This window comes from Eumetopias jubatus, unplaced genomic scaffold (assembly GCF_037043125.1).
Source record: "Eumetopias jubatus isolate StellerSeaLion01/CBP00866 unplaced genomic scaffold, mEumJub1_p1.0 scaffold_10, whole genome shotgun sequence".
NCBI classification, from domain to species: Eukaryota; Metazoa; Chordata; class Mammalia; order Carnivora; family Otariidae; genus Eumetopias; species Eumetopias jubatus.
Genome location: NW_028274816.1, coordinates 82,823,998 through 82,834,683, shown reverse-complemented (window position 1 = coordinate 82,834,683; position 10,686 = coordinate 82,823,998). Strand labels below are relative to the sequence as shown.

Here is a 10,686-nt window from a genome sequence, read left to right as displayed (position 1 = left end):
TGTTTCACTAACACTGTGTTCACTGAAGGCAGGCACTGCACGCTGCATTCGGCTTTATGTTCCCTCCTTGTGCAGGAGGTCACAGTTCTGCACATATTGTAAATAAGCAATGTTTACTGGGCGCCTGGGCGGATTAGTTGGTTGAGAGTCCAACTCTTGGTTTCTGCTCAGGTCAAGATCTCAGGGTCAAGGGATCCAGCTCCGCATTGGGCTCTGCACTCATCGGGGAGTCTCCTTGAGATTCTCTCTGTCCCTCTGCCCCTCCCCCTGCTCTCTTTCTCTCTCAAATAAATAAATAAAATCTTTTTTAAAAAGCAATGTTTCCTGAGTAGAGAAATAAAGCAGGAGGCATGCCTCCATGCATCGACACCTGTAGCTTTTACTTGTTTGCACATGAAACTATATCAAAAGAAGAATAAACTGCTCAGAAAATAAGATGGATTCAATAAGAAATTGTAATCACCGAAATTAATTTTCCCCCGGGGTGTATTCCCTGGAAAAAAACAAAGAAAATCTGATTGATACTGTGGAGGATACTCGCGCAACACCCCCCCCTCCCGCAACTATCTTCTTTTGTAATATTATCAGTGGTTCTTTCTGAAGCTTTTGCTGCCTTTTCAAAATCTGGAAGAAACAACGGGGGGGGGGGTCAATTCCTTTAATTTCAGGAGCATGTAGGTCCGTTTGTAACAATAAAAAGCTTTTTTCAAAATTAATTAAATTGACATAGTTTCATTTGTAGGATTGACTGATATCACGTATCTACTGAATGAACGCCATAAACTCTGGAAAGCTGAATTGTGGTAACCATAGCAACGAAGAAGGGGGACTTTCTCTTTCCGCATCCTGGGAAGCGCGGCCAGAACGCTCTGAGGAAGTTTGGCCTGTTGGTCACGCCGTAGATCGCGATGCATGCTGGGCCTTGGTAACATGGCGTCCTCCTTGATGTGCTGATGAGAGGAGTTTCACTGCAGCTTCAAACCAGAGGGCAAAACTCTCCAAACCCGATAAGCCCACACTACCTGTCTTCTTCGCGCCTCCGTGTCGCCCTTTTCTCAGGACTGGTCCTCAGGCAGGAGAGAGCCACGGGGCCGAAGGCCAGGACCGGCCAGGCCGCGCGGATCCGGGGCTGAGGAGCCGGCTGCGGACGAGCACGATGGGCCGGTCCTGGCCCTGGGTGCAGCAGCTCCGGCGAGTGCGGGACCCGCAGGGCTGAGAGTGGCTGCGGGAAACCCGACGCGCTCCGAACCTCTTCCGCTCGGCCGGAGACCTCCGCCTAGTCGGCGAACCGGCGCCGAGAGCAGGCGGCCTTCCTGTGCTCGGATCGGGTGAGGCGTTGGAGGCCGAGAGTAGGGTCGTCGTGAGGCCTGAAGTCCCTCGCGCCTTTGACAGCTTCGCTTGCAGCCCCTCCGGAGACGTACAGCCTGGGAAGCAGCCAGTGGCTTGGGGTCTGGGGGCGTGTGTGTCTGTGCGGAGCTCCTCGGTCTGCCCCGCTCCCCCTCTTCCCACCTCCTTCGCCTTCCCGCGCGGAGTTCGGAGAGAAGGGGCCCCGCACACTCCCCATTCATTTCTTTTCCCATCCCCCCTCTCCTGACTCTAATTTCACCAGTTCTGGTGTACACTAGTTTTTAAGGCTGGAGGTTCTCGAGCGCTTGCTGCCAAGGACTCCCCCACCCCCTCCCCCCCTGATGGAGTCCGAGATGCTGCAGTCCCCTCTTTTGGGGCTCGGGGAGGAAGATGAGGCCGACCTTACAGACTGGAACCTGCCTTTGGCTTTTATGAAAAAGAGGCACTGTGAGAAAATCGAGGGCTCCAAATCCTTAGCTCAGAGCTGGAGGATGAAGGATCGGGTAAGTGGATTCCGGCTGCGCCCCTTGGACCTTGGTAGTTTTTTCCACGAAGAAAGTTCCGAGCCAGAAGGGTGCCCTAGGGAAAGCAGCGTATTTTTTCCCAGCCACATGTTGCAAGTCAACTAAAAAAGCACGAGCCATTTCAGACTCTAGTTTTTGGTTGTAAATGGATAAAGGGTGTTTTGGTTGGGAGTTATGCACTGGATAATGTTACTTTAATTCAAACTAAGTTTCGGTTCAGACAATAAAAGTTAACCAAGTTCGAAAGTACAGCGTTGCAAGTGTTCCCGGACTCTTTGGTATACTTAGTGCTGTTAACACTGGAGGAGAGACACCTTGGGCTAGAATACTTGTACCCACGTGGTTAGCCTGCTTCTGTGGCTGGTTTACTTTTTTTGTCCAGGCTCTGTGAAGTGCTGTGTTGAGAAACAACATTACTGGGAAATGTTTAGCTGGTAACAAATTAATGCAAAGTTATTTTAAAGTTACAATGAACTTCATCATGGCTTTCTAAACAGCTTGTCTTGAATCCAGACTTTTCCTCCTTTTATGTGGTGTCATGTTGCTGTAGCTTGGAGACAGACTTTCTCCCCCGGTAGATTTAGAGGATGATGGGTTGGAACTTGGGCCCAGATTTTAGGGGGTCTCCATGGTGTTGGAGCGTGAACAGTGACTCACAAGCGGCTAGTAGGAAAGAAAACAGCCAATTTTGGTGAACCTGTCCTTAATTAACCTCTATTTCCTGGTCTCTAAAGCAAAAGGGTGGGACCCTCTCATCTGTGCACACTTAAAGTTTGTCTTTTTATGATTTCTCCTTCAAGACTGTATTTATTTAGACATTTCAGTGTTAGAAGAAGGGTAGTTGGTGTTACATTACAGTGTGAGTGCTCTGGGCTTATGAATATGCTTGTGTAAGATTATTGTTTTTCGTATATGATGCTGAATCTATGTAAGATCACCTAAGTTATGGTAATTCTACCATAGTCAATCACTAGTAAGCAGTCCTTCAGTTATTGATTTGGCTTCGGAAAATTTGTTTCATCCAAAGGTAGTTTAAGGAGTAAAAGAGATGTTTATTGGAAGAGATTGTATAAAGTCTGTCTTATCGACATCTTTAATACTAATTCATAGTTAAAAGCTTTTGTGGTTGTTATGCATATATAAAAAGAAACTTATTGTAAAGTAACTGTCTAATCATTTTTTTTTTCCATTCTATTTGGAGGACTTTTTTTTTTCTTTTGAAACGTGGTTCCCTCTGCTACCCTAACCAATGCTCAAACTGTTCAAACTGATTAATGGATATATTTTTGACCTTTTAATTAAAACATTAATTTGTGAATGATCAGCATTCCCTGATAAGCTCATCGTAGGTTATTAAGAGAAAAGGTCTGAGTCTGAGTAATTACTGAGATTACTCCTTAGAAAAGAGCCAGGGGAGGACGTTTGCTGTGTCTGACCTTTGCAAGGTGTTTAATGAAGAAGAAAATCAGAAGCTGATGTTTTCAGTTCAGTGTGTGAGAGCTTGGCATCTTAACAGTCCTCATCATCTCTTCCTCGGACTCAGACCCAGGGGACCTTTCAGCACCCCTGCCAGGACAAAGGTTGCAAATCCAAATGATGCTAATAGCTGGGAGGTAGCATAAGTGAAGGAAGCAGGCCAGAGAGAAGAACGCATAGGTTCAGAGATAAGTGGCAGCTGACAGTGACTTGTGTCCGGTTGTCTGGAGGGCGGGTTCTGGAGAGCACAGGCCACAGCAGCTGAAGGGGCAGGTGGGCCTCAGCCAGATGGCTTCCTTTCTCTTTTTTCTTTTTCTTTGAGAAGCCAGAAGACTTTTTTTTTTTTTTTTTTTTAATGGGAAGCCTTCCAGTTTAAAAATGTTGGCACTCTCTCAGATGTTATAAAACACGAAGGAGTCCAACACTGCAGTTCACACAAACCCCATTTGTGGGGCTGATTCTCGCCAGTGGGTTACCTGGGTGTGACTTGTGCTCTGTTCCCTCAACACCAGACAGCCACCCCGATTCTAGGCATCTTGAGTGGCATCTTGAATCTAGGCATCCTGAGCGCGCAGGCATCCAGGCCGGGCTGTCTCCCCTGCCTCCCCCGCCCCCAGTGTGTTGGAGGAGCACTATAGTAAAGCGACGCGCGTGGGCCATGTGGTCCCGGAGTAGGGCCTACTCATGCCACTCGCCCTGGTACGCCATTGACTGCCCTAAACCCATACGCAGCCTCTGCTTCTTCCTGTGATCCATGTGTAACTCCAGATACTTTTATTTTGTGTATATGTTAGTGGTTACCTATTGGTGTCCTGTTGAATGAAGTAAGGATTCCTAAAATTGACATCTTCACTAAAGTTGACTGATGGCCCTAAAAAGTTTTCTGCCTCTCAACGTTTGGCATCCTCAGAGAGAGCTACAGCACTTGCCCACTCTCAGTTGGGATTCCCACAATTTTTGTTTTGGATCAGTGCTGGTTTTCAAATGCCAGTATTATTGCATTTTAATTACTAAGCTACTGTTAGTTTAATACTGCTATTATCAAATTAGTTTGTCATTTGGTGAATTCTATGTATAATGAATGATACGTATATGCATCAATAGTATCTTTGGCTTGTAATTTGCAAATAATTAGACTTGTATAAATTACAGCTCAAAATGAATCATTCATAGGCCTGTGGCTAATGCTGATGTGTATACATGTTCCCCATTTGTGTTTTGCTGTGATACTTTATGGTTGTCACCAAGTTCATTCTCCTACTGGAGAGTGGGCATGTGGGAACATTTGGTCTCAGATTCATCTTTACCACACACGTTGGGACAGAATCAGGGAGGCTAGAGAGCTGTTGCTCCTAAAATCACAGACACACACACACACTGTACCTACACGTGGGTAGGAGACGTAGGTATAAAATGATGAGCCATTTCTCAAACCCGTCTCTCGACTAATTGTCACCTGGCTTTGTAAGCTGTACTTTGAATCAGCCACGGAGGAAGCCGAGTGGATGCATCAGAGTACCGTATGGACAGTAGACGGGTAACCCTACATCGCTCACCTTGCATCCTCTCTCATCTACTCCAGTTAGGCTCCCTGCCTGGCATTGAGACCACGCTCCACAGGCCATCATTGGTTGCTAAATCTAAACGTCACTTCTCTGTCCTTACCTTGTTTGCGCTCTCCTCAGCATTCCGCAGTGGGCCACTCTCTCCCCCCGAGACTCTCCTCACCTGCTTCCTTGTCTTCCCGAAACTCCGGGTCTCCCTCTGGGGTCTCATCACTCCTCCTCAGACCCCTTTGCTGTTTGACAGCTCAGTGTGGAGCGTTCTAGAACTTGATCTTGGGCCCTCCCTCTTTGCTGTGTAGGCCTCTCACCAGCGGGTCTTGTCTAGGCTCATGATTTACGTGCGGTTCACGCACCAGTGACTCGCACATCTGAGGTCTTCACTTCTGACCTGGCCCTGGAGCTCCTGAACACCCGCTCTGCTTTAGCATTCTCCGCCTCAGCACATGGCCACCGCCCCCACTCAAGTGTTCATGCTATCAATCCAGGATTTACCCGTCCGTCTTTCCTCCTCCCCTCCTCATGGCCCTGTCCAGCTCACAAGTAGAGCCTGTCAGCTTTGCCATCAAAGTGCATCTTATATTGGACCGCCTCGCTTTGTCTCCACCCATTGCGAGCCCAGTCCAGGCAGCTGCCATCTTTTGTCTGGATGACCAGACTTGCATCCTGACCCGTCTCCCCACATGCATTCTGCCCTACAATTGATTCTTCATGCCGTGGCCAGAGGGATCTCTCACAGGTGTAAATCAGATTCTGTTACTTCCTGACTGGCCCTCTCCTGGCTTCCCAAGTGCTTGCAGGAGAATGCAGATGCCTCACCCTGGTGCTCAAAGCTTCATGATCTGGCCCCCCCTGCCTTTTCTGCTTCCTGGATGGAAAGACCTGGAACGCTCTATCCTCTGCTCTTTGTACGCCTGGCTCCCTCTGGTCCTCCTCTCTCAGCTGCTGGGTCACTTCCTCAGAGAGGCCTTCCCAGGTTATCTCATCTAAAGCAACTCCCCAGCCATTCATGAGCACTTGCTTTCTCTGGTATTTTTAGTTATATCCTCACCCCTGGACCTGAGTTTTCTGTCAGGCCGGTGCTTCGCACATGGTGAAGACAGACTGCAGAAAAAATGCATAGTTTGCAAAGGGCTTCCACAGAGGGTGTGTTCTTTAAGACTGCCAGCACCTTACCTGGGTGGGAAGGGTTGTCTCCAGGTGACGGGTGAGGAGGTGAGGCCTTCATTAAGTGGCTTGCCGAAGGGACCGAAGCTGGATGGCTAGCAATGAGGGAGGCGGACTTGTGAAACAAAGCCTAGAATGGTGTCACAATGTGCCACTGAAAAGTCCACATTGTGAGGCTCTGGAGTCTATAACCAAGTGTGTTGGGAAGGTGGCTGGGGTGGTGGTGGGGATATAAAACCAGACAGAGAACAGTGCCAGTGCTGCAGCTCAGCCGTTCCTGCGGTGGGCTCCGGGCCCTGGGTTCCCCTGACCCCTATTCCAATGATAGTATAAGGCAGGGGCGCCCGGCTGGCTTAGTCGGTGGACCGAGTGACTCTTGATCTTGGGGTCATGAGTTCAAGCCCCACGTTGGGTGTAGAGATGACTTAAAAATAAAATCTTAAAAAAAATAATAATGCAAGGTAGCACTGGCCTTTCGTACTCTCTGTGTTGGGATCTGCACAGATGGTGCAGATGTGATGTGGGTAAACCCCTGGCACCTTCGCAGGAATCAGGGTGGTGGCACCGGACGGTGCTGGTCCACTGTTTTCTTCACGGCTGTGCATTTACAGTAAAGAATTCCACTCCACTTGAGAATGCCTTTGATGGTGCAGTAAAACGTATCGGTCTTCTTGATCTTGGCTCCGCGGTGCCCGCCTTCCCATGCAGTGCGCCCGCTGCCCTTCTGCCGAGGGGGGTGTGTGCTGCACCTGACAGGCTAACGAGCAGCTCTGGGCTCTCAGGCTTGGGTCTGTGGCAGATGTGTCTTGAAAATGAACAAAATGAGCTATCACTCCAAGGCAAAGACCAACAGGATTTGTTGCTAGGGATAAAATTTGAGCTTTCAGGTGAAAATCAAGAGTTTTGGAGAACTGGTGTCTGCCATGGTGAACTTCCCAGCTTCCCACACTTTAGACTCTTCCAATGAGACCGTGGTGGTAGAATGAATAGGATTTTTTTTTTTGGATATGAAATGTAGAACAAAGTGTGTCCACATTTGGAACATCTGCATAATTTAGTGAACCAGTATTTCCAGATGACCAGTCCATGATATCACAAAATCATCCATGGGCAAAAGATTTACTCAAAGTGAGGCCAGTGGATTTTAACATAGTGAGGGATAAAAAGCCCAGTCTTCGTCTAGGTTAGGTATCCTATTTTGTGTTCTGTGCAGATAGATTGCCGCTAACCCTTAAGAAACTACAGTTACTGAGTTTTGACGTGATGTGAAAGAAGAATATTCTCAGTTATTTGGATATGCTGGTACTTTTTCTCTTTTGGCCTGCACATCTTTGTGAGGTCAGAGTTTGTGCATCTACTTTGACCAAAACAGTGCGTTACAGCAGACTGAAACAGAATATGGAGTCCAGCTGTCTTCTGTGAAGGCAGACATTAAAGAGATTTGCAAAAAGCTGTCACTTATCTAACGATTTTTTGAAAATACAGTTATTTTTCATAGAAATATCTATTTAAATATTTAATGAGTTTATAATTTTTAAATGAATGAATGAAGAAATACATTCCTTTTTTTTTTTTCCTTTTTGGCCTTAACCTCTAACATGGAATGTACTGAGAAGTACTGATAAGAGCTCATAGAATAAGCTCTTTGGGAGTCTTCAGTAGTCTTTGAGCATAAGTAAAGGTGTCCCATCATCAAGAGTTTGAGACTCGTTTGTGTAGTTAAAAGAAAGTGGGCGTCAGACTTAAATTAGGAAGCAGGGCTTGAGGATATCAGGTGGTTGGCCAAAAATATCAAGCAGAGAGGACCAGAAATTAGGTAGCAGACCTAAAAGGGATCTGTTAGGCCCTTTCCATTCTGGAGCTTGTGTTTGTGAAGAGCTCTGTGGGGTTGTGAAGGCAGTCGCCTGATATGTAACCATGAGGGCCTCCGGCTGCCCTGGACCCCTGGCATGTGTCCTGGAGGGGATCACTCTGTTGCTTACCCAGTAGTGTCTTATCCTGGGAGTGAAGGAACATCTGTCCGAGTATGGCAGGGGAAAGTAGCCAGAAGTCTTTACTTCAGTACAACAAAAGTGTATTGCTCTCCTGTAGGGTGCTATGCTCTCTGGAACCCTAGGATCTAGTAGGACGGACAGACACATCAACACCAAATTTGTAATACACTATTATGTGTGCTTACAGGTGAGAAGGGCATGATTATAGGGAAAGCTTTGCACTGATATTAAGTAAGTAAATTATTTGAATTGAACTGCATTTATGAAACATACAGATCCGTCCCATTGACCCAGCGTGGAACTCTCAGCATCGAATGACTGTTGATGTGCTTGATGGTGGGGAGCTGCTTATGGATTTAAGGGGGGCGATATCATACAGAGATTTGTGTTTTGAAAGATATTTTTGACCATGGGTGGAGTGGAGGGTTTGGAGGGGTGGGACCGGAGGTGGGAATGCCAGCTGGAAAAGGGAGTTTTGGGAATCCAAGTGAGAAACCATGCCCAAAGCCAGGCAGCCACAGCAGGAGGGCGACAGTCGAGGTGGTGGGATCTAGAGGCTGGTCAGGCCTTGCAGGTTAAAGAGCGGGTGGCCAGTGCAGGCACCCTCTCTCTGCACTTGAAACATAGGAACTTGCTGTTGGCATTCGTCATGGGAAGCTCAGGAGCCACAAAGGGACCATCTACACAGATTTTTTTTTTTTTAACCTGCTTTAAAAAATGTGCCGTGTTCCATTTTGAACAGTGTGCCGTGGAAGAGTCCTGAAATGGATAAGAACATTTCTCCTCATTATCACCTTGTAGAATTCTAAAGCTAGAGTTTTAACAAGATAGCGTGTGGATTATATATAGATGGTGTCCTTCAGGTTTCTGACTCTTTCCTCCTTTTATTCCGAAGACATTAAAAAAGTACTTGGGGCATCTACCATACTTGTTTCAGTAGAGCTGAAGTTTGACACCTTTTCTTTTTGTAAGTTAAATATATAGAAAATGCCATCCCAGGAAATGTTTGACATGATAATTAATGCTTTAATCATGTTCTTGAGCCTCAAGTTGTCAGACAGGTGCAGCTCTGCCGGAGCAGGGGTGGGCTGTGGGGGTGTGCCCCCAGGCGGCCGTGGAGAACATGTGATCATTTGACCACCCCCTTCCTCCCCCCGCCAGTTAACTTTCAGATGTGGCTTTTGTTCTTGACTTGCACTATTTTCTGTTTTTTGGTTTTGATGTAATCTCAAACTTACAGAAAAATTGTAAGAATAGTACAGTGAATTCCCCTATACCCTTTACCCAGATTCACCAATTGTTTACATCTTCCCTCATCTACTTTATCATTCTCTCTGTGTTTCTCTATGTAAGTCTGTACTTTCCTCCCATGAGTGGTTGAGCAGTAAGTTGGAGGCCCTGTGCTCCCTCAGGCCTTAATGTGTGGAGCTCCTGCGAGCAGGGACTCTCTTACGTAACCACAGGATAGTTGTGAAAGTCAGGACATCTGTCATTGATATGTTACTATTATTAATCCACAGTTCACATTCACATGTTGTCATTTGTCCCAGCACTGCCCCTTTCTTAGCAATTTCTGCCCTCCCCGCCCCCGCTCAGGGTCACCCACTGCCTTTAATGGTCTTGTCTGTGTAGCCTCCTTTAATCTAAGGGAGCTTCTCAGCCTTTCTTAGAATTTCTTGCCCTTGACAATTTTTTCTAGTGGTACAACACACTAATGTCTGTTAATCCTTTGTAAGTGTGCCGCTCAGTGGCATCAGGTACATTCACTCTGTTGTGCAGCCATCCATCGTCTGCCTCCCAACTTTACCATCTTCCCAAACTGAAGCTCTGTGCCCCTGTTCCCCTCCCAGCCCCCGGCAGCCGACATCCTACTGTCTCTGAATTTGTTGACCTTGATATTTTTCAAGAGTGCCGGGCAGTTACTTTGTAGAATGTCCTCAGTTTGGGTTTGCCTGATGTTTCCTCCTAGGCAGATTCAGCATGTGTGCGTCTTGGGTCACAGTGCAGTTGAAGTGATGTGCTGTCTTCAGAGCATCGAATCAGAAAGCACATGGTGCTGGGGGGCGCCTGGGCGGCTCAGTCGGTTAAGCGTCCAACTCTTCATCTCAGCCCAGGTCATGATCTCAGGGTTGTGGAAATGAGCCCCACGTCACTGGGCTCTGTTCTCAGCGGGGAGTCATCTTGAGATTCTCTCTCCCTCTCCCTCTGCCTTTCCCATGCTCATGCTCTCTCTTTCTCTCTCAAATAAATAAATAAATCTTTAAAAAAACAAAAAGAAAGCACATGGTTTTGCTTTCTTCCAATATTGTTTCTGGCTCCACACTTGCCCCAGGCTGGGACTCACAGAGGGGAGTTTCTGAATTGATAACCCAGGCACTTGGGGAGGCAGACCTACTAAGGGGTTAATATTTACTTACATTGTTGTTTGAGGCACACTGTACATACAGTGAAATGCCCAGATCCTAACTAGTAGAATATGCTATTCAAAGTGAGTTTCCTCGTGTTGGGTGTGGAAATAATGCTTATCTGCATTTAGGACCATTCACCTCTCCGCGCTGAGTCCGGGGTTGTGTATAAGCAGACACAAGGCGTGGGTGTGGCCCTGAGGAATTTGTA

At 47.1% G+C, this 10,686-nt stretch overlaps 1 protein-coding gene across 3 annotated transcripts in view; it reads left to right on the top strand.

Moving 5' to 3' along the window:
• Positions 1–929: 929 nt before the first annotated feature.
• RPTOR (regulatory associated protein of MTOR complex 1) overlaps positions 930–10,686 on the top strand; it is a 339,381-nt gene continuing 329,624 nt past the window's right edge. For 2 of the 3 annotated variants that reach the window (XM_028112364.2, XM_028112363.2), the window contains exon 1: positions 930–1,850. In XM_028112364.2, the coding sequence (XP_027968165.1) occupies positions 1,689–1,850 (162 nt within the window). In that variant the 5' untranslated portion in view covers positions 930–1,688. The remainder of the gene's footprint in view (positions 1,851–10,686) is intronic. The other variant, XM_088028098.1, reaches the window with a different exon arrangement.